At 41.8% G+C, this 26912-nt stretch overlaps 3 protein-coding genes and 1 long non-coding RNA gene across 4 annotated transcripts; 3 read left to right on the top strand and 1 right to left on the bottom strand.

The window, feature by feature from the left end:
* Window positions 1-26: 26 nt before the first annotated feature.
* LOC134070329 (uncharacterized) lies at window positions 27-1114 on the bottom strand. The gene is made up of 4 exons (XR_009936921.1): window positions 892-1114; window positions 661-756; window positions 309-375; window positions 27-152 (listed from the first exon to the last, which is right to left on the bottom strand). It is a non-coding gene; the product is annotated as an uncharacterized LOC134070329 (long non-coding RNA).
* Window positions 1115-8061: 6947 nt separating this feature from the next.
* On the top strand, window positions 8062-9486 carry LOC134069599 (uncharacterized). Its single transcript, XM_062525593.1, has one exon. It carries the CDS (start codon window positions 8062-8064, stop codon window positions 9484-9486), a length of 1425 nt encoding a protein of 474 aa, XP_062381577.1.
* A 1524-nt stretch (window positions 9487-11010) lies between these two features.
* On the top strand, window positions 11011-19107 carry LOC134070574 (hyaluronan-binding protein 2-like). Its single transcript, XM_062526962.1, has 13 exons — window positions 11011-11154; window positions 11520-11553; window positions 12792-12884; window positions 13086-13196; window positions 13388-13504; window positions 13620-13736; window positions 13928-14087; window positions 15010-15107; window positions 15635-15899; window positions 16396-16538; window positions 17019-17153; window positions 17979-18121; window positions 18524-19107. Exons 1-13 carry the CDS (start codon window positions 11092-11094, stop codon window positions 18689-18691), a joined length of 1647 nt encoding a protein of 548 aa, XP_062382946.1. The 5' UTR covers window positions 11011-11091; the 3' UTR covers window positions 18692-19107.
* A 1125-nt stretch (window positions 19108-20232) lies between these two features.
* On the top strand, window positions 20233-26734 carry LOC134070575 (hyaluronan-binding protein 2-like). Its single transcript, XM_062526963.1, has 13 exons — window positions 20233-20389; window positions 20804-20831; window positions 21051-21137; window positions 21468-21578; window positions 21759-21875; window positions 22493-22609; window positions 22897-23059; window positions 23171-23259; window positions 23728-23989; window positions 24531-24673; window positions 24946-25080; window positions 25499-25641; window positions 26158-26734. Exons 1-13 carry the CDS (start codon window positions 20324-20326, stop codon window positions 26317-26319), a joined length of 1623 nt encoding a protein of 540 aa, XP_062382947.1. The 5' UTR covers window positions 20233-20323; the 3' UTR covers window positions 26320-26734.
* Window positions 26735-26912: the final 178 nt, after the last annotated feature.

Genomic DNA, 26912 nt, shown 5'->3' with positions numbered 1-26912 from the left:
TAGTATATCTGTGTGCATACCTAATTGCAACACTGTCTGCAGAAGCTCTTGCCTTCTTGCGTAGACCACCTTTCTGATGCCTAGCACAGATCATACCCCATCTGATGTGCAGTACCAGCCTCTGGCTCCAGGCTGGGGTTGCTGGAGGGCACCTAAAATAAATAAATAAAAAAACAGCAATTGCCATAAATTATGTTATTGTTGATTAATATCAAAGCATTAAAACAAAAGGTAAGTCAATCAGGTGTACAAACACATATATATATATATATATATATATATATATATATATATATATATATATTTACCTTATGAAGGCCTTTCCATCATCACCATCAATGTTAATTCTTGATATCAGTTTATTTGTGAGGGTTTCTGTCAATAGAAGATATGATTTAACACAATTATACATTCTGTACAATACATTTGAAATAGTGATTATGATCAGTTTGGCATATATTCACAACACTGTTTACCTTACCACCAACATAATGGTAAACATGGCTAAATTTCAAAATTCAAGACTATTATAAATAGCCGCATATTCATGCATTACACTGCACGTATGTCAAACAAATTAGTATGGACAGTAACATACCCCATATTAGTATGGATAGTAACATACCCCATAGCCCTCATTCAAAACACAAAGACACTTACAGCATGTTGAGGGCAGCATCCATGGCTTCCAGACAAAGTCAAGTAGCATGTAGTAGTAGAAGGACAGACCGACTTTGTCCTGGACTATTGAGCCCACTACACAGTCATAACAACAAACAGACACATGAAAAAATGGGATAAACTAACCACAGTAACAGACACAAATACATGCACACATATTATAATGCTACATGTGATACTACGTGTGTGCGTGTGTGTGTCTGTTTCTACCTGGTGAGTGTACTCTTGATTGGAACTTTTTTCTTATGGAACTGGCACACATTTGGAATATTCCAGACTGCACTCAATGGTCTCAGGACAGCTGTCGTCACAACTCACCGCCTGCAAACAGGGAACAGAGGGAGACTAGGATTAATAACCTGAAAATACCATCACTGAAACACTACTGCCCTCACATGCATCTTAAATAAACACATACTTTTGCACAAGGTCAGGTATAAGCAAATAGGGGCTATGAAATGAAGAACATGTTGCCTAATGCTACTCATACATCAAAATAGCCTACTTAATTTGACAAGATTTGAGTCATTAAACTAATGCCCCCCATTCAAGCTTCAGTGAAAAGACTACAAGCTGTCAACAATCTTACCCAAATCTTGTCAAAGTCGTCTGGTGTAAGGATGGCTTAACACTACGTTACCTTTCACAAACTAAAGATCCTTGGCATTTACTTCGGTATTGACGTGGGTCAGCCGCCTGTCTCTGTAACGTTAAAGTTCACGTCAGCAGCAGCCACTTTAAATGTAAGGTATAGCTTCTAGCTAGGTTAGCTAACATTCAAGACTGATAGTCTAGCCCTAGACCATTTCATTCAAACTAAAACTTTACATTCATAACGACATCTCAGACAGACTTATGATATTACTACCATTCCATAATGGTAGTTATTGGAAAAGTTAGCAGCTAACATTAATTTGTAACAGCTAACGTTAGCGATGTTAGCTCGCTAGCTAATTCATAACGTTAGCTAATTCTAACATGACAGTTGACGGTTAACATAAGTGCTACATTATAAATAAAATAAAAAAACCTGTATTTTTCTAATTAATTCCAGTTTTCAATTAGCATACAAAAGTACTGTAGTTCTTACCTTGGATATGAAGACGGCAGAGTTTGAACAGCTTCAGATATGACAGAAAAATGACGGTTGAACTGAAGTCGGACTCGGCAGCAGTGCAGTGGTTGGATTTTAAAAGTCAGTTGGGTGGGGAAGTGCGTGCGCATGCTGATAAGCATCCGTTATATTTTAAGAAATCGTGGAAATTAGACATAGCCTACTGTTGGCATATTTTAAACTGTTACATTAAAATGACTACCAAACTCATAAAATTGGATATCTAACATAATAGCCTGTCTAAGGATGATAGACCTATTAATTCAGAAATGGTGTGCGTGACTTGTGCTTTGAGTATCGCACCCCTGATTTCTGATTAGCAAATCAGGAGTCGAAATAAGTCATATTTCCACTGATTCTTAAAAACTCAGGATATGATCAAAATTGTTCCTGATATGCTGCATGTCATAAAAAATATCCGGACGGCATATCCCCTGATTCAGAGCCTTTTCACCCAGTGTATCGCTCAGAGGAGTTGAAAAAACTAAACGCACAGATTGATGCATTTGATTATGAGAAACATAGCTGGGCAAAAGAGAGTCGAGCAATGGAGAAAAAGATTAACAGGCTAGAACGCAAATTAAACCAAGGACAACATGACACGTCCTCTTCGGAAAGCTCTGTTATATCTCGCAAAAACTCCGCAATTAGTGCAATTAGCCTAAACAGCGACACACAAGATGATAGCACAGACGAAGACACAAGTCTAATCGACAGTTCTATCAAAACTGAAAAACGAACCGCCGCAGAAAAAGCTTTAGTGAAAACAGCGACCTCCACAGCCAGGAAGGGCAGGCGAAGACATAGACTTAACTATAGTTCGGACGAGAGTAGGCCTAGTTCATGGCACAAAGAGGTCACACCTAAACATCGTAGCCGAAGCCCACAAAAGAAAACCCGTCTCCAAACAGGCGCAATTCCCAGGAAAACGATGAAAGTAGCAGTGTTAAAAACAATAACCGCTGCGAACAACGAAGTTACAAACATTTCCCGACCATTATCATGCGACGAATGCTCTAGACATAAACAGATAGTGGGAATGATGCCCAGAAAAGGACCATTTCAAATATATTGGGACAAATTAATGCAGCAAGCTTCGATATACAAGCTAGAAACCCGAGATGTATGGCAAATATTGCTGCTCACAATCCCCGACGAATTGCGTCCAAAAATGACTGAAGACCTCAAAACAGGCAACATTGCAGTGAGACAACATGGCGAAACTGAGGCGGACGTGTTTGATAGAATCAGGCTAAATTTATTAGACATGAGAGGACCACAACGAGTCGAATGGAACAAAATTATAGACGTTAAACAGACCAATGAAACATTCGAGTCGTTTGCAGAACGTATGTGGGCTGTTTTCAGAGAACATGGCGGTATACCTGATTGTACCCGTGACAACGTAATTTTACTCGACATGCTTCGTAGTAATGCCGGACCACACATTCTTAATGCGTTAGCCATGGGCGGAGACCCGCCTGAGGATACGTTCAGGTCGCTAGTAACCTGGGCCACAAAAATAGAAGATAGATCCAAAATCCACAAATCGCAACCAGTAGCCGCAACTCAATGGGTAGCCGAAGGGAAGGGGGTCGTTCCAACTAAGAGGTGCAATTATTGCGGCAAACTAGGCCATAGCCAGGAAGATTGTTGGAACATCCGCAGACAACCTCGCTCACCGAAACAAAACAGGCGCTCACCGAAACAAAACAGGCGCTCACCGAAACAAAACAGACACTCACCGAAACAACACAGAGACTCGCCAAAACAGTATAAAGAAAACATGCATAACTTCAACACACCCAGACCCGATTTCAAGCCAGAGACACCGAAATCCATATACAGCCCTGCAATAGACAAACTACACCAGACCATCACACAAAATTATGATGAATAGGGATGCGTGGCCTCCATTGCAGTCGGGAGCATAATTTCTAGTGGAAACCGCGTAAAGATAAAATCTAATTTAGGGGGCCAATTAGTAGACGTTCTGATCGATACCGGCGCAGCTTGCTCCTGCACAAACATTCCGCTACCACTAACGAACGAGACAATCCAAATACGAGGCATAGGCGACAGATTAATGACTGCGAATCGTACAATACCAGTGTGTTTAGACTTAGGTGCAATAGTCCTAAGCGAACCATTTTGGTATTTACCGGAAAACAGCGAGGGCACAGTGTTAGGCATGGACATTATGGAGAAACATGGATTTGTAATTGACTGTTTGGAAAAACAAATTGAAATAAAAACCAATAGAACTACTAAAAACAAGTCACAGCAAAATTACTCTAAAATCATGTCCATCTCCACCACTGACCCAGTACAGCAGTTAATCGAGAAACACAGCGACGCATGGGCCAATCACGAACATGATTGCGGCCTCATTGACTTTGAAATGAGCGTTGAAGGAAACCCTCCGCTCCCACAGAAACAATACCGAATCAAACCCGAAGCAGAAGCTGCGGTAGGCTACATGATATTGTCAAAGAGCTAAAACTACGAGGCATAGTCAGGGAATGTAGCTCCACTGCTAATTCACCATGCTTGCCAGTTCCCAAACCAAACGGTAAATGGAGACTTTGCATCGATTATCAACGTCTAAACAAAGCATTACCAAAAGCAACAGCAATCGTTGCCAACCCAGCGACGATAATGACCCAAATTCCCTCCGATGCGACTTTGTTTTCTGTCTTAGACATAAAAAACGGATTTTGGTCCATAAAGATAAATCCCAAAGACCAATGGAAATTTGCATTTACTCTAAACCAGACTCAATACACGTGGGAAAGGATGCCCCAGGGGCTACACAACAGTCCGGCAACTTTTCACAAAGCATTGTCCAATATACTCAGCCCATATACTAACACAGGAGAAGTAGTTAGCTATGTGGATGACATCCTAATTTCGACGAAAGGGCCACTACAAAAACATTTACAACTCGTTGACAATGTACTTCAAACCTTAAAAACTGCCGGCTTCAAACTGAACAAAGACAAAGCCCAAATCGCATTGCAGGAAGTTCAATACTTAGGGTATACACTTTCTCAAAATCACCGATCCCTGACAGAGGACAGGCGGAAATGCATAGCAGAACTGCCAAGACCACATACACTAAACGCGCTTCAAAAGGTGTTAGGCACTGCTAACTATCTCCGTGAATTTATTCCAGATTTTGCTGGAATTGTCTCGCCATTGTACGCGTTATCAAAAGGAAAATCAAAACCCTCCGACGTCCTCGACTGGGCGAAGGAACATGACAAAAGTTTCACTGAACTAAAAGAGCGTCTCTGTGCTGCGCCAGCCTTAGGCTTACCTAACCCATCTAAACCGTTCCACATTCAAGTCGATGCTTACGAGAAAACACTCAGTGGGATATTAGCTCAAGATTATGGGGGAAAACTAAGACCAATAGCCTACTACAGCCGTAAAAAGTCTGTTGTTGAAACTGGTTTTGATCGATGCACACAGCAAGTCCTGGCGGTTCATTGGATGTTAACCACAACAGAACCCATTGTCGGTTTCCAACCTGTTGTGGTTCACACAATGCACACGCCAGTTCAGATGTTGTTGCAAGGCCGAATCAAAGGTGTCTCGTCTCAAAGACTTGCCAGATGGTTAACTGACATTCAAGCACGCGACATCACAACAGTTAATGACCGCATCTTGCCACACCTACTTGGCGATGTCGAGGGCCACCCACACATGTGTGAACCAAAACCGGAAACGGAAAGTCCAGTATTAGACATTGAATTACCCCAACAAACCAAAGTATACATCGATGGTTCCCGCTATTGGGACAATGGTAATTATCATACTGGTTGTGCTGTGTGGACCCCAAACAACTCTCTCACAAATGAAAGCCAAAAATTACTTTTCAAACTACCAGCAAATGTATCAGCACAGGAAGCCGAACTTGTTGCCTTGCTACAGGCTATCAAAACGCACCCTGAACCGCTATGCATATACACAGACTCTCGTTACGCGCACGGTGCTGTACATGACTATATGGCACAATGGCAATTACGCAAGTTCCTCACTTCAGCAGGAACGCAAATCAAACATTTTGATACAATCACATCAATATGGCAAGAAATCAAATCGCGAAAAATCCCCATGTCTGTAATCAAAGTCAGAGCGCACATCGTCAAAAACCCGACCGTACACGAACAAAACAATAACATTGTTGATGAGTTAGCCAAACTAGCAGCAATAAATGGAGAACCACTGCAACACAACAAACCCAATGTTACTGCAGTAAGTTCAATCCAAGTCACACCCATCGATTTAAAACAATTCCAAAAAGAGTTATGGACTTCTGACGAACAGCTTATACCAAAACTACAAAATGATGCACTGATTGAGGTTCGCGATGGCATTATTATCAGAGCAGATAAATATGTTATTCCGGAAGCACTCCAAAAACCAGTCATAAAAATGTATCATGAGTATGCACACGTATCTGCAGACAAAACACTACAATTGATTAAGCCACACTTCTGGTGGTTCGGCATGGCCACAGATGTTAACAACTGGTGTGACACGTGCCTGGTGTGCGCGACAGTCAACCAATGAAAACCGGGACGCACAAATCTCCGCAGACCGAGTCCACCCAAAGGCCCATGGGAGGCATTACAGATAGATTTCATTGGTCCTCTTCCCAGTGCCAAGGGGGGATATCGTTATTGCCTCGTCATAATTGACAAATTCTCAAAATGGGTTGACGCTATTCCCACTCGCAATAACAATGCAAGGACAGTGGCACGGGTAATAGCGAACCAACTCATCCCTTTGTATGGAGCACCAACTCAGATTGAATCAGATCAAGGCACACATTTCACCGGTCAAGTCATGCAAGACATGTGTAAAATGTTGAATATCAGACAGAAATTCCATGTTCCCTACAGACCACAGAGTTCAGGAATGGTTGAGCGAATGAACCGCACAATCAAAGAAAACATTGCAAAACAAATTGCCCAACACCAAAATCAGTGGATTGATGCTTTACCCACAGTTTTGACAGTGTTGCGAGCCACCCCTTCCAAAGCCACAGGTATCAGCCCACATGAACTCATGACAGGACGAATCATGAAACTTCCCATTGACCCAGAGATCTCGGCAGCAGATCTGGGCCACCTCACTGTGGCTAAACAACAGACTGTACTGGTTCAGTTGCAAGATCGCCTCAAAGTGTTGTACGCACAGGCCACACTAAAGCAACAACAGTCTGACCTAACTAATGACACTCATTTTAACCCAACCCGCGAAACAAAGTTTGCTGAGGGTGACATGGTAATGATAAGAGTGTTTGTCAAACAAAGTGCATTTGCTCCAAGATGGCATGGGCCATATGAGATTAAAACTGTCTGCAATAGCTGTGTTGCTGTGGCCATAAAAGGAAAAGTGAAATGGTATCACATGACTCAATGCAAATTATTCAAAGTTTCAACTGATCAATAATTGTATCTGTTTGTCTTTAATTCTGCGTACTCAGGTCTGCCAGCGCAAACCCATGGACTCCAGATGCCAGGAAAGTGTCTGGACCAGCATGCATCCGGCTGGGCCAACGAGTCCTACTCACTGATAACAATAGATGTGGGAGATGGGTATGGAAATATTCAAAGGGGCCACACACACCATACATCACAATTCCTCTAAAACAGTCAACTACATGGCCTCCCGGACTAGCACCGGAACCAAATTGTGAAAACAAGATTTGTTGTAGAGAGGGATCCACCCATCTCCCCACTCAAAACATAACAGGTTACATGATCTACCCACCAATTTTCCATAACCTCACAGCCTGGTACCAGCTTAAAGACACACCACATTCTAACATTGGAGTCATGAATTTAATATACCAACAGCCAAACAAAGGACTAGATCCTAAAAAGTGTTACAACACAAAGGATCTAGAACCAGCCACATACAGATGCACACATTCAGCTCCACATAATCACACACACATAGCGTACACCGATATGCTATTTAACCTCACTTCTTCAACAGAGAATCAAGCAAAACCCAAGTCATTTATATGGACAACCCGGAGGGAAGGGATGTACTGTATTGGATTATGTCAGCACAATTTAAATGATTACACCAGTGCACAGAACTGCACCTGGACTGGTCAGAAATGTTTTAAGTTAACTACTTGTGGATATCACAAGCCCACACAGTGCCCTAAGACTCATCCCACCCCTCCGGGAGGTATTATCAAGGGAAATGTAAACAAGACTTTGTTACACGATGTCAATTTAGTGATGACACATGTTAGTTATAATATCACAAATGTTTTATCTGCTTATCTAACCCACTGTAGCGATAAAGATCAAACATATGCATGGCTACAGTCACAGATTGATGATTTAATCTCTGATTACAAAGACAGACTCGCTGTCCAAGTTCCACCCGCTAGATTTAAACGAGATTTATTTGCTGATGTAACTAGTCTTTTTGGTTCAGCTAATTCCATTGCCAACTCTTACAAGATAACTGGACAATCACAATATTCATCATGGTTGGCAAATCAAGTAGCCAATGGTTTCCAACATCTCACCAATAGTAATGAGAATATTATCAAAGCAGTCAAGTCTGAGGCACAGGCGCTTCTAACCGTTAGTCACTCATTTTTCAACCAGACCCGCACCCTTGAACATGACTTAGCCTGTAGAACATATGCACGGGATTTATTCGCCACAGCCAAACAAGAAATCCTGGATCTCCGTCTGCAAAAGACCCCTAGGCATGTCCTAAGTGATTTGATTGAAATCTTAGACTTGCATAGGTGGTCTACGTCAGAAAAAATGAAAGACATTAACTATTCTGAATTGTTATCGACTTTAATGATGTATACTGGTACTGAATGTGCAAAATGTATTGGTTTCTTTGTCACCTTTCCACTTATCCATCCAGAACAGGTATTCCCAAATTCAACAACCATAAGATCCATTGGAGTAGTGGTAAAAGATCAAGTGATCAAATGGGACCATCTCACAGGGTATATGACTTTAGGTAACACTGAGACCTTGTTCACTTCTCGCACTTGTTGTCATGAAACATCCAATTATGTAATTTGTACCTGTAATACGCTAAAGCCTTTTTCACAGAATGACTCTAAAATCATCAGTGTTCAATCTCTACATGGGCATTCTGATGCCATTCAAGTTTCACACACGCAGTGGTGTGTCACCAGCGAAATGAACTCTTTCTCTTATGGGGGTTTGACTTGCCCCTCGAACCACAGTTTCTGCCTGGAAGTCACAGAAGACTTCTCCATGGGTCAGATCAACATCTTGGGGAGGGTCCCACTGGACTTAGACCTCTCCCCTTGGTGGGACGACACATTCTACGAGCAGGGCACCCAGGCTCTGACGGATACAATGAGTCTGGTGGAACGGACCGTTCGGGACACGAACTACCACATCACCCAAGCACAGGTGCAGGCAAACCTAGCCAAGAAGACGGCCGAGATCCTGTCCAGCTCCTCCACACGATCTGCACAGTACGCATACACTTGGTGGGACTGGGTGTTCAGAGCATGTGTACTCGCTAGTATCCTCACATTCACTGCCACCCTAGTCCAGTGTTGCTATATGCGATGTGCCATCCGTTCCCTACGCCGAGCCACCCACACAGCCCTGGTATTGAGTCCGCTACAACTGCCAGGACCGCACAGACTGAAATAATGGAATGTAATATGGATTGCCAGCTTTCATTTTTTGACACCTCTGAGACAATGACTTCACGGTGTCAACTGGGCGACTGTAAAGCTGGGTTATTTTCCATATACGAGTTTATAAGAATAACCTTATTTTTCCCATACATAAGTCTATAGGAAAAATTACTTCCCCAGGCATGAGTCCTCTTGAAAGACGGGAGAGACAACCTCACAGCAGGGACACTCCTTTTGTGTTTAGGTAACTTGTTTGCATTGAAATACCCCATTGTGTGAATCGCCATTTGGCCAGGGAGGCTCTGACCATGGCGGACACACCTCCAGTTTTCTCCTGGAAAACCCATGCTGGAAACCGAAATGTATCTGTTTCATGACAAATGATAATGTATCTATGTTTGGTATCATTTTTAATGTCTCAACGCGAGAAGTAAGAGGGTCTCAGTGGTACAATTGTAAAATAAGTGTAAATATGTTTTTCTGGTGATCTAAGCGAAATTGCCAAGTTGGATGGGTAACCTCCCATCCTCCTTTTGTAATGATAAGATATACCCTGCGGTGAGCCAAGGTCTTTTACAATTGTTATAGAGTCTATATGTTAATTTCTAAGGTGGAACCCAGCCGACAAACCTCCTGTGTCTAGATGGATATTTAAGAGAAAACAAAGGTGACCCTTCAGATTTTTGCTTAACAAAATCTCCACTAGCGTGTAGCTCTGGTTAGCAGTAGACTCTGAGCTTGGTTTCCTAGGATTGAAACTTCTGCTAATAGAGTTCCACTTCTTTAGTTAATGCTACATCGGGTATGATATCTTGAACTTTATTCTAGGTTGATTGTTTAATTCTTTTGCTACTTTATTATTGTCTGTATCTTTATACCTTTATTGATTGTATTAGAAAAGATTACAAATAAATGTGATGTTAATTGGTAATCGGTAATATTCTTTTCTTGAGAGTCCGAATCGAGGCATTTGTTTAATCAGTATCTTAGCAAACGAATTCTCAGTTAAACTACGTATCTTGTGAGGGCTAGTTATACCACTAGGAGTCACTGCTCTAATTCAGTTTTCGCACCAAGCCGTGGAGGCCTCTGCGTGCTAATGCCGGCCGGCCTGATTAGCCAAACGAATAGTGGTCCCTGAACTGGTAAATCAGTAAACTTCACAGGTGCTGATAGTCAATGAACTGATACTGCTAACGATATAGGTTGGATCTCTAGTGATTAATCAAATCAGCCTTGTAGAGAGATAAAGTTTAGAAGTACTTGTTACTTGTAGACTGATATTTCATAGTCATCAACAGTGTGACTATACCTTTCATCTATGGAGTCAGATGGTCAAAAATAATTTAACTTGTTCAACACAATCTCATTGGTGCACCGGGTAAAGACAGAACACGTATAAAAGCAGGAATATTGATAAATATATTTCCTCCTTACAAGTGGACACCAAAGACTGATGCTGACTGGAATTGGGGTGTTTACCTTTCTAAAGTCCAATGACCGATTAGAGAGTTCATGTTTTTTTCTGAGGCCGAATATGTGTATCTGATGAGAGACACATAAAAGATCTGAAAGGTGTTCTCAGTGGTCAGCTGTAAAGCTGCCGTCTTTTGCAGCCATGGGTCCTACAGTGCTGCTGCTCGTCCTGGCCTTCTCCGGTCTATCTCAGCCTCTAGAATTTGTAAGTTTGCAAATGTAAATATGGACAGAAATTCATGCAGTGATTTCTTTCAGTGTACAGCTTCTATATACTGTATATACTGTATATGTTCTGTAACAGTGCCTTGTCCCACCAAACAACGTGATCTTTCAGCAACAACAACAAAAAAGTTTAGCTGAATTGAGCAGTTGTAACATCTCATTCAGACTGTATTCTCCTTTTGTGATATTTTGTCTGGTCTTAGGGTATTTCAATGTTTCACTACTGTAGTGTTTGTATGATAGTATTGATAGGTGTGATTATGGCTACATAATGTATTCAAGTAATAATATACATTACAATACACAGTATAATAGACTTTTCCTTCTTTCTCTCTTGGTCATCAGAACATCATGAAAGCCTTGGTTAATGTTGCAGACGGTGAGCTACTCGTAACTCTTTCATGTTTGAAATCAAATGATCCATTGTATCTTCTTACAGTTTTCTCCTGAATGGATAAGCACACAAAAATCTGATTGCTTACTGGAAACTGCCATTCCCTGAACACAGAAAAAGCAAAAAGCCCCACATGTTTTTCATTTAATTTAAACTGTTAGTCAGTGTTGGGAAGGTTACTTTAGAAATGTAATGTGTTACAGTTACAAGTTACTCTGTTTAAAATGTAATAGTAGTGTAACTATTTGAATTACTTTTTCTGAGTAACGTAACTAATTACTTTTGATTACTTTTTGATTACTTTTTCGATTTTGTAATGATATATATAGTCCCCAAATCCATGCGAAGATTTCGGCTTTGGTCTACAGGCTGCCGAGCAGTTCTGTACAAGCGCACAAGGCAGCAAGGGCATTCAATACATGAATTAGTATCACATTTTTTGTGAGGATAATATAATGATAATCATAACACGTTTACAGGCAGGCATGTAGGCCTACGCTGATGGCGCTGTAGACGTGATAGAGCCTATCAGAAGGTCCCGTATCAGACTATGGCTGTGGAGGGAAACAGTTCTTTTTACATACAATATTCTTTGCAAAGTTTTGCTGACAATAGAGATGTAATTCAAATTGTAATTTTGAAAAATTTCAAAAGTACCTGTAATTGAATTACATTTTTTTCTACAGTAACTGTAATATATTACTGTTACATTTATTTTGTAATTAAATTACGTAACTCAATTACATGTAATGCGTTACTCCCCAACACTGCTGTTAGTACATTGTTTACAGTACATTGTGTGCCCATTCAAATGATGACTAGAGTGAATGGCATGTCACAAAAGCACCATTTCTAGAAGAATTTGACTTTTGTTGTAAGAGTTACACATACAGTATGTTTTGCAAGAGATAATATGTTTATCTGGTTTGGTGTAAGGTTTTGTGATTTGATCTAGTGTGTCACCTACTTTCCCTGAATTGTGCTAAGCTAGGCTAACAGTGTCAGAATCGGTTATTGCACGTGCAGAGAAGAGAAGGCTACAGTATGTGTCCTCCTATCTCACTCTAGGGTGGATAGATGGTAAATAAGTTGGTGTGCTCCTTAAAGATTTCAGAAAAAAAGTGTAACATGCTAGACCGCTTTGTATTTGATTGAATTCTCTGTTGTGTCCATACCTGCTTATTAACTGATATGCAGTATGTATTTATACTCTGTTCTCACAGCTCTAGGTGAATATGCCTATTATGATTACACTGAAGAGCCAACACTTGATTATGACTTAAGCTGGTTGTCTGATCTGCTTGATGACAATGCAGGTGAGACTTCCATGTTACTACTGCAAAAAATGGCTCATGCTAGCACAACCTTTTCAAGCTGTTTTGTAACACTAAATCATCCATGTGATATTAGGCATTTGGTTTGCATAATGATTTATTGAGTGGGTGGGATATATGCATGTGAATGTATGTACTTAGTTGTGTTCTGTTTGAAACCCCTTTTTCCTCCTCTGATTTTAGATGATTGTGAACCCAGTCCCTGTGAGAATAATGGTACCTGCGCAGCCAAAACCAATGGTGGCTACACATGCTCTTGTGTACCACCTTACAGTGGCAAACACTGCGAGATATGTATGACTTCCCTTTCTCTCATCCTCTATGAAAAAAAAACACCTGACAATAAAGTATTGATGTAAATGAAATCAATATATCCCGCCAATAGTTGTAATGATTATGATATATATAAAAAAATATTCTTAAATATTTACCTGTAATATTCTGTGAAACATGTATGACACCATGCTCTTCATGTTTTTATACAGATGTAAATCCCTGTAAGAAGGTCAACTGTGGTCGTGGTGAGTGTGTGCTGATGAAGGCCGCTCCCTTCTACGAGTGCAAATGTGCAGTCCCGTTTCGACCCCCAGACTGCAGGAAAGGTAACAATACCCTGACCCTATAACCTCTATAACCTGTGCACTCACATGACAAATTACGGAGACTTGGCATTAGATCACAAAATGACATCATTTATGGTGGTTTGTTCTGTGACAGCTGCCGCCTGCAAAGAGAATCCTTGCCTCAATGGGGGAAGTTGCCAAAAGGGAAGAACCAGATCCCAGTTTACCTGCCTCTGCCCTCTTGGCTACAGTGGGAAGCTCTGCCAAGTCGGTAAAGTCTCTCCATAACACAGTCCAGTCCAGTACAGTCCTCCTTGACAGCAGGTCTTGGTACCACACCAAACAAGCACTATGTGTCATACTTAGTCATTTGTTTTTTTTTAATTTGTTTTACTGCTGGTCTCTGTAAAAGAATAGTTGTTTTTGGCCGTTTATCTTTACTAACTGTCCTGACGTGTCCAGGCCCAGGCGACTGCTATGAGGGAGATGGAGAATCGTACCAGGGTTTTGTGAGCGAGACGGTGGACGGCCATGACTGTCTGCCCTGGAACTCTCACCTCATGAGAGACGGTGGCTTTGACGTCGACTCTATCAGTGGGCTGGGCCGTCACAGTTACTGCAGGTGTGCCATGAGTTTGGGTTTGTCCGTCTTCCTCTCCTTTCCATTTACTGATGTCATTTCTTACTGTAATTGCTACAATTTGTATATCTTTATATCGTTGATATGTTTTTACTCTGTGTATTTTTGTGAAGTGCTAAGCATTGCAATTTGTCTCTCAAAATGTGCTATATAGATAAAAAAAAAAAAAAAAAGCTTACTTACTTACTTGAACCATTTGGTTAGTCATACACAGGTTCCTATCCTGCTGTCTGAGGTTCCTACTAAACATATACACTGATTAGTCAGCTGATGATGTTCTTGAATTCATGTAGCAGTTTTACTGCATTCCAACCTGAATTAATTTCCTGCCACGTATGAAGTGTCTTCTGCTTGAAGTATCCGAGAAAACAATTCAGCTGTGTTGAGAACAATGAAAAATACAGCTATGTGTGACCTGCCGGTAATGGAATACAATAAGATGATGTTCTGGTTGTCCTGGTTCTCTTGTAAAGGGAGAAGGTCTGCCCACTGTATGAGTTCAAAAAATATACTTTACTTTAGTCCAAAACGGCAACGTTTCAATCTTATAGGATCTTCATCAGGAATATGAAGGAAGAAAAGGCCCATAGACCATAGGCCTGCTAATCAGATACCTGGCTTAACCAGGCAGGGCCAATTCATAAGTGGAAACCAGCACAAACTGCTGGGCTGCGTCCCAAAACTCTATTTCCCTGCAGCCTCTTAAATGATGTGTGAGTGAGCAGAACATCTCATATCTCATATCCGTCAACTTCATTCCTCCATCCTCCTGTCGTTCCTTCCTCGTTTGCCTCACAAAAATAAATAGGAGGAGTTAGGACTGGAGCAAGGGAGGGAGGAAGGAAGGAAGGAAGGGAGGATGGACAAAAAGACAAATGATCTGCAGCCAGGGTTCTCTTAACAGAAACCCTGATGGAGAGGACGCCCCCTGGTGCTTCATCAGGATAAAGAAGATGTTAGACTGGAATTTCTGCAATGTGTCTAGATGCTCTGGACCCACAGGTAAAGCACAGGGGCACTGTGCACATTCTGAATCAGATTTTTTTTTATTCACTCAAGGAATTTGGTTCTGGCCCTTGGTGTCAGTCTGGCAACAGAGTAAATAGTGGCAATAACAGTGACAATATAAGGAAATGTTATATGCAATATGTAATAGATCATATTTTACATTACATTACATTACATTACATTTGGAAGACGCTTTTTAACCAAAGTGACTTACAACATGGTAAAAACATTTTTAAGCTTTTTATTTTATGAATAAGAAACACATAAATGTGTCCATCAAATGTATAAATGTACGGTCATAGTCATACTGTCATAAGTCATAAAAATCCTCAAATTGGGGACACTGTGGCACAGCAGGCTACAGCGCCCACACCATGCCAAGCTCGGGTCCGAGTGCCCATGGGTACCCAGGCTCGAAGCTGATACCACAGTGTCACACATCTTCGTCCTATCCAAATAAATAAAAACAAACAAATGAAAGCTGTATAATCCCTGCCCCCCTCACCTCTCTCCCTCCCAAGCCTTACCCACGGTACCGGTCACTCCCGAAGTGGTCAACCCTGTTGCCACCCAGGCTCCCTCCACGAAGCAGTTTGCCCAGTGTGGCAAGCCTCAGCCTGGCGCCATGACCTCCAGGATCTTCGGGGGCCACAAGGTGATGCCGGCGACCCACCCCTGGCAGGTGTCGCTGCAGACCAGGCGTAAGCGCAGCACGGACGAGTACGGACACATGTGCGGGGGGATCCTCATCGACTCCTGCTGGGTCCTCACAGCTGCCCACTGCATGTGAGTGGGCTGTCTGAGAATACGTTTCTAAACGTTTTTAGAAGATATGGTCATATGGAAGGTATTGGTTATTCCTCCATGTCTCTCTTGTGATTTTTATGTTGGTTAAGTCTTTTATTTTAATGTGGCAGTCAGATTGTCAAACTTGAACACCAGAGTGTATTTATTTAGAGAAGCCCAAAAAAGTCCAGGGTGCTCAGAAGTCCAGTCAAATATGCGAAGGTGGTGTCTCTTTGGTGTCGGGAATTCATATGAGATAGAAAAAAAGGAAATCCATGGCACTCTTCTTTCAAAAATATATCAAAAAAACTTTATTTAACTGGCTATTTCATTATTTAAAGTAAAAAAAGGGTGTGCTTCACCGACAAACAGTTTCCCCTTTAAATTGTTTTCTATTTTATTGTATTTATTTAGCATTTGTATTTTGCTGGTTCATGTGGGAGTCTTGATTTGAAGGAGGAGCTCAGTGGCTGTTCCTGCATTTCCCTCCCCTCAGTAACAGGATGATGGACATGCAGGTGGAGGTGGGTGGTGTCAATATTATGAAGAAGGAGGACTCGGAGCAGCTCATCCCTGTGGTGGATTTCATAGTTCACGAGAACTACAAGGAGACTAAAGAGGCTCTGTTCAATGACATTGGTGAGTGCCGATTTCATACAGTACTGTAGTTCACGAGAACTACAAGGAGACTAAAGAGGCTCTGCACAATGACATTGGTGAGTGCCATTGCCTGGTCATCTGCTCCCTTGATCTGATCGCGTCGCGTACTGTACATGTACGTGTCTGGTGGTCACCGGCCTTTACTCTTCCAGTCTTTCTTTTCCAGTCGCCCCCTGCAATCTGGTAACCAAAGGGTTTGGGTACCTCCTTGTTTTGATTTAGATTTTTCATCCTTTTTTTGTAAAAAGCAAGCGTAATCATTTTCAGCACAACAAACAAAGTTTTGAACATTGTAAGAAAAGATTCTGTTCTACAACAATGTAAGGTCCTCAAATTCCATGTTGAATTCAATGAACCCAGATATTCTTTAAAACGTTCAATTTCCAACATTCCCGCCACACCGGTGTGATGGTACTGTATCTACAGTAGATCACTGATTGTTTCCTGGTTGAATTGCAGCTCTTCTGAGACTGAAGGGTCCGGAGGGCCAGTGTGCCAGAGAGACCAGGTTTGTGAAGACGGCCTGCCTGCCCAGCGGACCGCTACCCGACAACTCTGAGTGCTACATATCAGGATGGGGAGAGACAGAGACAGGTATCTATCCGCACACAAGTTGTAGCTGGATTCAAAACCACTAAAACACTAAACGAATTCGAAGGAACTAGAAAAAAGATAACGAATGAAAACAAAGTTGAAAAGTGTTGAGTATGATACACCCTGTATGCTCAACTTTGAATGCTCTGTAGCAAACAAGACGTTGACCTCTGATCATGTGTCAGAGTGGTTAATGAATCATTGATGTGACGTTTGCTACGTGAGTCGAAACAGATTCTTTCAGAGTATTTGACATGTAAGGCATGATTTACTGTACGATCAACAATAGCTTTTATTAAAACCAAAGCACTGATTTGCCAGTGGTGGTACAGAGGCTAGCTAGCCTTTCAAGGTTTTAGACCTGGGTTCAAATGCCAACTGATGACATCAATTTTCTGCTGAGCCAGACCTAAAAGCTAAAGTAAAGTACTAGTACTCACTTTAGATCGGGGGCTGCAAAACAACTTATAAACAAACTTACAGTATACTGTAGCTACTTTCTTATACACCATTTATTATCATTTTCCTAAACTGTGATCTTATGATCTTTCTGAACTATGCATTTGTAAGTTGATATGGAGATTTTGGCACCTTTATTTCCTCAGGGCTTACCGTTAGTAAACATGTACGTCATGCATACAATGTCATGTACATCATGCATACTAATGATAGTAAATAGCTAACAAACCATGTATTAATACATTGTACATTGTTAGTTTGTCACACCTTATTATACAGCGTTACCATATTAGGATATTGAGCTATATAATGAATGGAGGTATGGACATTGTATGAATATTCACATCTATTCCTTTTTATCACCAGAGTGGTGGAGTACCAGGCTCCTGGCAGCCAAGGTGCGCTTGATCTCACAGGAGCGCTGCACAGCTCCTGATGTCTACGGCGACAGGCTGGACGACAGCATGCTCTGTGCTGGGAGAATGCAGGGGGCAGTGGACACCTGTCAGGTGTGTGTGTGTGTGTGTGTGTGTGTGTGTGTGTGTGTGGGCGTGAGACATCTCTCTCTTTCTCAGTTCAGTTCCATTTTAAAGTACTTTATTGGCACAACAATTAAGGTCCATCTGTCAAGTAGGATGAGGAATATGAAAGTATCCATCTGTAGAGTAGGATGAGGAATATGAAAACAATCGGTGCTACCTAGCTTGAGTGTTTGCAGCTAACAGCTAGAGCAGCCAGGCAGAAACAATCCTACACTCATGGGAGCATGATTTTAAAACCCTTTTTCTTTTTTTTTTTGTCCCGATAGTACTTGATGACCTCGGGTAACAGAGATCTACATTACTGTATGTGAAAAAATTGCCGGAATTCTCCTCTAAGCTGTTAAATTGTGTTTTTTTTTTCTCTGACAGGGTGACTCTGGGGGCCCTCTGGTGTGTCAGAAGGATGGTGTCCACTATGTTTATGGTGTGGTCAGTTGGGGTGACGCCTGCGGTCTGAAGAACAAACCTGGAATTTATGCCCGAGTCACCAAGTTTATTGACTGGATCAACACCAACAAGCAAAAGATCAAAATGTGAATCAGAAGTATGTATGAGAGTAAAAGGGAAAGAAAATAGACACAAACAAAAGTACACACTAAACAAAAGACATTTAACACAATAGCAAACCAGCTAAGAAGTGTGTGTGTGTGTGTGTGTGTGTGTGTGTGTGTGTGTGTGCGCACGCGTGCATACGTGTTTTTTTTTTTTGTGTGTGTGTGTGTGTGTGTGTGTGTGTGTGTGTGTGTTTGACTGTCCTAATTGTCAAATACTTAGCTCACCTTATTACAGTGTTCCACAAAACACATCATGCAGGAAACTTCAGATCCAAGACAAATGTTTATATTTTCTTATAATTCAATGTACAATAATGGAAAAAATGAATATTGTGATATGCAGATGTGTAATGCTGTCAACAATTAATTTGAAATAAAAATAACATTTGAAATATGTGACATGGAACTTCAACACGGTATGGTGGGTGCCTGATGAAGTTCACCACAGTCCAGTCAAACATCACACAAACATGTGAAGCAACAAGCTGAGGTGCACCTCCACAGGCTGATATAAGGCAAAACAGAGTAGCATGTCCACTGCATCAAAACGACACCATCAAAAACATTGGTGATGAATAATTTCTCTGTTCTCAGTTCTTTTGATAAATGGTAATCAGATCACCTAAATCATATAGACATGTAAACAATAAATAAAAGCTAAATAAAGGTATTTTCAAACCTTAGAGGGTTTCCGGTTGAGACGTTCAAAACCAATGCAGATACTTTGAAATGAAAATGAATCAGACTTTAGTAAAATGCTCTGTAAAATGTCAATATTTAAACTTTTTCAATACTTGTTTGTTGTCCTCATTTTTGTTTATCCAAGTTACCATCAGCTCAATGTTGTTTACTGTGCCCTGGAAATGCCTTAGGAATGCAGATGTTTGTTTATGCAGTTGAGAGGGTCTAAATCCAAAGTGACCAGAAATGGAAATCAATCCAATTACGCAAGGAGGCCTGCAGAGTATAGTCCCAGTCAGCATACTAATCAATCTGACACTGACTGAATATAGATAAATAAATACACGAATATGAATGAAATTGAATAAAGTGAGGTTTAAGTGTTGGTTTGTTTTGAAGTACATTAATATTGCCATTTTGACCAGCTATTGTTGAAGAGGCCTCAGCACAACATTTAATTAAGAGAAAGAAGCAAGCAACATTAAACATCTCACAAACAATAATTAACAAAAGGATTTATGAGTACGATTCAGCATTTACAGAATTCCTTGACAATCACATGTATACAGTTAACTGCATTGCATTTAAACGTTCTATGAGGATTGTTACACTCCTCATATGCAAATAAATTTGTGGCAGCATTAAGTTATTTTCATGAGCAAAAGTAATCCTGTATTTGGGATATCACTCTGGAATTCTGGCAAAAAAAATAAAAAAATGCTGAGCCTGATCCGGTATCAGTTCCATTTACTTTTCTAAAGTCCACTGACCCCTCCGTGCACAGCTATAGGTTGGGATGGGACTAGGGGGGCGGTGGCTGTGGGTTGAGGGTCAAGAGTCTTGTCGAGAACGAGGGGGCACCTGGCCAGCAGTCAGTCTGTGGGGGTCGATTTGGTGAGAAGCTGCGGTCATTCTCTCAGTCTCGGCAGAAGCCATGGGTCCTGCACTGCCGCTGCTGCTCGGGCTGGCCCTGGTCAGTCTGTCTCCGTCGCCGATAGCGGTGAGTTGCGGTCAAAACGCAAATTATTTAAACAAACTTCCCAAAGTTATTATCTTATGGCAATGAAGCAGCTGCAGGTTCTTCTCTCTCTCACTCTCTCTCTCTCTCTCTCTCTTTCTTACACACACCACACACACACAGATTGATGTTTTACATATTCAGCACATTCATGCATGACGTCGAGCTAATCAAACAGACCAACAGCTTGGTCACAATCAGGAGCTTAACAAGAGAGTATCAATATTCTATGAATTTATTCTATGACACATTTGACACAACAGCGAACATTTAGCTTTATTGTTTTGCAGTGTTTTTACAGATTGCCACTTTTTTAAGATGGAATAGTCTCATCAGTTGATTGATGATCTATATGATGTTAGATGAAAACGTTGTTCTCTTTTCCTTCTTGAACAGGGTGTCCACCAGGACGAGGCATATGAAGGTGTGGCTTTGTGTGACCATCAAATATTTGCATTTTCACATTACACTCTGGAAAACAACTGGTCTATAATTGCTCATTAAAGGAAAAATCTGGAATTCTCCGTTAATTAGTAGATGCCCGATATCATTCATTTATTTACCATTGCATGATATTATTACATTACCATGTCGTTTTATTAATTGTATACTAAATGCTGATTTACTGTATTTTACCCTACAGACTATGCCTATTATGACTACACTGAGGAGCCTTCCACGATCAGTGACTACGACCTCAGTTGGCTGACCGACCTGTTCGATGTGCTTGGTACGGCTACTCATCTGCAGACCACTGATGTGGTGTTTAAAACCTGGTTTGGTGGTTTTGCGTATGGCGTATACCGTAGAATTTTAAGTTATCAAGGTCCACTAATTCAATTAAATGCTACTATTTTTTCCTATTGCTCAATGCAGAACAAATGAGCAATAATAGTAATAATAATACATTTTATTTAAAGGCGCCTTTCGTGGCACTCAAGGTAACCAGAAAAAGAAAGATTATACCAGAAAAATGATACCAGAGACCAATTTCATTTCATCGTCATGCTTTTCTGCAATGTGTAGGCCTATTTTAAATGTCTCTTCTCTTTTCACTCAGACGAGTGTGAGCCAAATCCATGTCTCAACAATGGGGTATGTGACAATCTGGTGGAAGGTGGATACAAGTGTACCTGCCCAAGACCTTATAAAGGCAAACAGTGCGAAGCAAGTAAGACTTGTCATGATTCCGTTTCTGACACTGACGATGCTCTAACTGATCAATGATGGATTTTCAATTCTATTTTGCTTTTGTGTCTTGGGAGTTGTTGTTTTCACCATTGCAATATGTACAAATCATAAGGACCTCAGTACCGTCTTTTTGAATAACATGTTTAACTTGTTATATCAGGGGAGGATCCCTGCAAGAAAGCCAAGTGTGGTCGTGGAGAGTGTGTCCTCACAGACAAGGCTCCTTTCTATGAGTGCGTATGCGAGCTTCCCTTCCGGGGACCAGACTGCAGGAAAGGTAGGCACTCTACAAGCAGTCATTTCAGCATACTGTAGATCCAACTATGGCTGCCTCTCAACATCTCTCCTCGATCCTCGATCCTCAATCCTCGAGGGGCGTTCCCACTAACACTGGATAGACTATCCCATTGTTGCCGCCCCATCATTCTTTATATAGATCAGTGAGGACGAGGATCGAGGAAGGAAGGGAGGGTGTACAAAAGCCCTAATGAGAGGCACCCAATATCTCCCCTAAATGTCCTGAGGCATCCTCTGGTGTTTGGTGTTCTATGGATTCACTGGCTATACAATGTGTTTGCCATACAAAAAGATAAAAAGTATCCGCACACCAGTGTATAGCTCCCAGTGAAATTTAATGACAAGCAACGTTTCGAGCCAATAGCTCTTCCTCAGGCTCAACTTTTATTATACAATGTGTTTGCACAGCTGAGTTTAGCTGAATGTGCTTTTTTTCGCTAAGATAGTGGAAGATTACATTTGAGTCTAGACCAACATACTGAAAGCAATGCACAATGTCCATGATGAATGTAATGAATGAATCAATGCGAAAGGAGTAGGAGGTTCTTGCGGTGTTGTTGAACCTCTGTCTCAGGGGAGTGTGTCTTGATCTTCTAGTCTCCAGGTGCAGACCAAGCCCCTGCTTGAATGGTGCTAAATGCAAGAGGGGACGAACCCGGACCCAGTTTGAGTGTCTCTGTCCTGCTGGCTACAGTGGAAAGTTCTGCCAAGTTGGTAAGGCCTCACCCTGTACTGCACCCGATTCCTACCTGACAGGAGATGATAAGAAAACTTAAGCATTAGATCTAACACACAACCTGTACCAAAAAATGCGATGGGTTGGTAATCATCAACACACAAAAAGATCAATGCTTTTGCACAACACTCTTGCAGTGAATACTGCCTGCACTGCAAGTACAAAAACAAATCAATAAATGGTTGCATAAGAAAAAGCGTTGAAGTTAAGAAGTTACTGAGTAACAGGCTGAAGCACTGTGACGCCATTTTGGAAATGCTTCCAGGGCCCGACGACTGCATGGTGGGGAACGGCGAGTCATACCGGGGCTCTGTGAGTGTGACTGCGGAGGGAAAGGCATGTCTCCCATGGAACTCTCACCTCATCCCCAATGCTGGTGAAATTCTGGCCAACAGTGTCGACGGACTGGGACCCCACAGCTACTGCAGGTCTGCTGTCAGAGAGAGTGTGTGTGTGTGTGTGTGTGTGTGTGTGTGTGTGTGTGTGTGTGTGTGTGTGTGTGTGTGTGAGATGTTAACACAGGCCTCTTCTTCTGACAGAAATCCTGATGGAGAGAGCGCCCCATGGTGCTTCATCAGAAAGAAGAGTAAGCTGGATTGGGACCTCTGCGATGTCAAGACATGCTCAGGTATTGGCACATTGGGGCACACACACACACACCCACACACACACACACACACACACACACACACACACACACACACACACACACACACACACACACAGGCACACACACACAGTTGACTGAATCATTGAAGATTGTTGATTGGCAGAAGTATCTTCTACAGAAATCAATGAGCAGTGCAAACAGCAAAGTTCAAACTTTCATCACAGCTTTGTTTATATTCCTTATACAATGAGAAGGCGCATGAAAAAAGCATGAGAAGATACGATGACTGTTTTCAGTGTGTGCGTTGTTGCAACTCAGTTTTTAACCTGTATTTCCAAAAACATTTGAATACTTGAAAATCTCAGGTTTGTACTGTACTTCCTGCTGTGTAACAGTATTTGACTCTCTCTCTCTCGCTCTCTCTTTCTCTCTCTCTCACTCACTGTCCCACCATCCTCTTTTCCTCTTCCATTCTCTCACCCACAGTCCCTCCCACCGTCCCTGTCATCCATGAGGCCACAGACCCCCCCACCCCCGCTCCCTCTAGTGGTCAGTTTGCCCAGTGCGGGAAGCCTGAGCCGGGCCGCGCCACTGCCCGTGTCTTTGGGGGGAGTAAGGCCCTGCCGGCAGCCCACCCCTGGCAGGCCTCCATGCAGGTCAGACCCAGGGGCTCCTTCACCCCCTTCCGCCACCACTGTGGAGGCATCCTGGTGGGATCCTGCTGGGTCCTCACGGCCGCACACTGCATGTAAGTGTGTGTGCACCTCCCGCCAGCTCCGCTCTGACCTGGCCAAGAGCTTTTGTTTGCTCAGCATGAACTTTGATGTGTGTGTGTGTGTGTGTGTGTGTGTGTGTGTGTGTGTGTGTGTGTGTGTGCGCGTGCATACCAGTGATGAATGGCCTAGTCCTCATTTTCTCCAGGAATATTCGTCTGAACAAAAATATAAATGTAACTAACCTATTTTTTCAAATCAAGTTGTTGCAATTCATTCTGCATAACTATTGGTACAGATGTGAATTTGTGCACAAAAATTGAGAGGAAAAAAAGTAAGGTCATGAGTATGTAGAAATTACTCGACTAAACAACAATTCTTTTTTCAAACTTTCACCATTAGCAGTTTTTTTGGTAAAGGACAATTATTTTTTCAAACTATCACCTTTTTTTGGTAAGAAAGTAAAAGGTTGGATTTTCACTGGACTTGGCTTAGGATATTAACATATATTATACACTTCACTTAAAGACTATATATACTCATATGCTTCGCTCCCTCTTCTGATGTGTGTTGTAGTAACCGCATGCATGAGATGCAGGTGGAGTTGGGTGGCGTCAACCTGGACAAGGCAGAGGACTCGGAGCAGATCATCCCTGTCGAGAGGTTCATCATCCACGAGGACTACAGGGAGACCCCTGACGCGCTCCACAACGACGTGGGTGAGTCGCACTATGACCTGACCTGCCCTGCTACTTTCAGGGGCCGTTTGTCATCATGTCTTCCTGAGTCTCTCTGGTGGATCTTACAGAATTCTGCAGAATGAATGGATGAATGGATGGATGGATGGATGGATGAATGGATGGATGATTGATGGATGGATGGATGGATGGATGGATGAATGAATGGATGGATGATGGATGGATGACGGATGGATGGATGGATGGATGAATGAATGAATATCTCGTTGAACGAATATGTGGTTGAATTGCAGCTATGCTGAGACTGAAGGGTCCGAAGGGCCAGTGTGCCAAAGAGACCAGGTTTGTGAAGACGGCCTGCCTACCGAGCGGACCACTCCCAGACGCCACAGAGTGCTCCATATCCGGATGGGGTGCCACAGAGCAAGGCAAGGCAGTACTCCCCATCCGTTCACCACACCACAAACATGAGTACAGACCATATAATATACAGTCTATGGTGCAGACAGAGCTGTGGTACTGTCACATAGCAAATCTTTCTTGGATAATTCAATATGAGGCGCAGCATTTTTTGTTCATCAAATATATTTCAGGTAGATAGTAATGCTTTAATTATATGTATAATAACATATAATAATATAATAACATTACAGTAATTTCCGGTGTAATTTATGTTAGTTAAAAAAAACATTAAAACCATATGAACTGCCCCCATGTATTACCTCATAGCTGAAGAAATGTTGCCATATCAATCCAAGTATAAACCTTGGCTAATAGTTGGGTAATTACGGTATACAGTATACATAATGGCCTCTTCACTCTTTTAATCTCTTACTCTTTGAGCAGATAGTTACAGCAGCCAGCTGCTCTCAGCCAAGGTGCGTCTGATCTCCAAAGACCGCTGCACAGCTCCTACAGTCTATGGCAACAGGCTGGATGACAGCATGATCTGTGCTGGCAAGATGGAAGGAGGAGTGGACTCATGCCAGGTGTGTGTGTGTGTGTGTGTGTGTGTGTGTGTGTGTGTGTGTGTCTTTCTCTTTCTGTGTATGTGTTTCTGTGTGCAAGAGACAGTTTATGGCTGTTTTTATGACTATAAGGAAGTAGTTATCAAAACCTTAAGCGTGCACATAGCATTGTTTTTCATGATGCATGTTTTATCATTTAATATAATATATAATTTAATATAGTGTGTGTGTGTGTGTGTGTGTGAGAGAGAGAGAGAGAGAGAGAGAGAGAGAGAGAGAGAGAGAGAGAAAGAGAGAGTTTATTTTTATGTGTGCATGCATGTTGTTCTCAGATTGTTCTCAGGGTCCATTTAAGATGACTGATAATCATTATGATACACATGATACCATTGAATTGGAAATGTGATTACATTTCTAAAATTTCCCCACTGTTTTTTCCCCCACACACAGATTATAATAATAATAATAATACAGATACTCTTATTTCGACTGAGACGGAGAATCTAAGGAATCTAAGTCCCATATTTCTGTTGACAGGGTGATTCTGGTGGTCCTCTTGTGTGTCAGAAGGACGGGACCTACTATGTGTACGGCGTCGTGAGCTGGGGAGATAGCTGTGGGGTGAAGAACAAGCCAGGAATTTACGCACGGGTCAACCACTTCATCGACTGGATTGCAGCTAAATTACTATCTGACTAGTGCCGCAGATTAGTGAGCGTGTGCATGTGTGTGTGTGTGTGTGTGTGTGTGTGTGAGTGCGGAGTGTGAGAACGTTTTGCAGCAGGGTGGGTCACTGAAGCCATCAAGCAGTTGTTGTTGAAAAGCATTTCTTTATAGTTTAATGAAGTTTGCCCTAAAGCTGAACTGGCCAGACATCCTAGTAGAGGTCTCATACAGTAGGTCTTCAAGCAAGGCCAACCATTTAAAAGCATGCCACTAGAGGGCGCAATACACTTTGCCAGCGCTCACGATGGCCAGTGCGCATATGAGACTATAATGCCTGTCATGCTGAAAGTCTATCTTTTGTAAAATTATATATTTACATTTTGTTCAGACTCACTAGCATCTTCTATCATTCCAAGTAATAATGATGTCATTAAAAATTGTGATTCAGGTCATTTGTTTTGTAAATTTTCACAAAAAAGGGGTATGCTCTTTTGACTGTGTATAACACACACTAGTTTTAGGCCTTCGTGAAGAGATTAGTGTCCTGAGTTTTCCCCTCGAGGCAAACTTGGACCCACTCCTGAGAACATTCGGTGAAGAATGAGATTAGGATACTTTCATTATGG

This window comes from Sardina pilchardus, chromosome 22, assembly GCF_963854185.1.
Source record: "Sardina pilchardus chromosome 22, fSarPil1.1, whole genome shotgun sequence".
Classification (NCBI taxonomy): domain Eukaryota; kingdom Metazoa; phylum Chordata; class Actinopteri; order Clupeiformes; family Clupeidae; genus Sardina; species Sardina pilchardus.
This window is presented reverse-complemented; position numbering and strand designations above follow the sequence as displayed.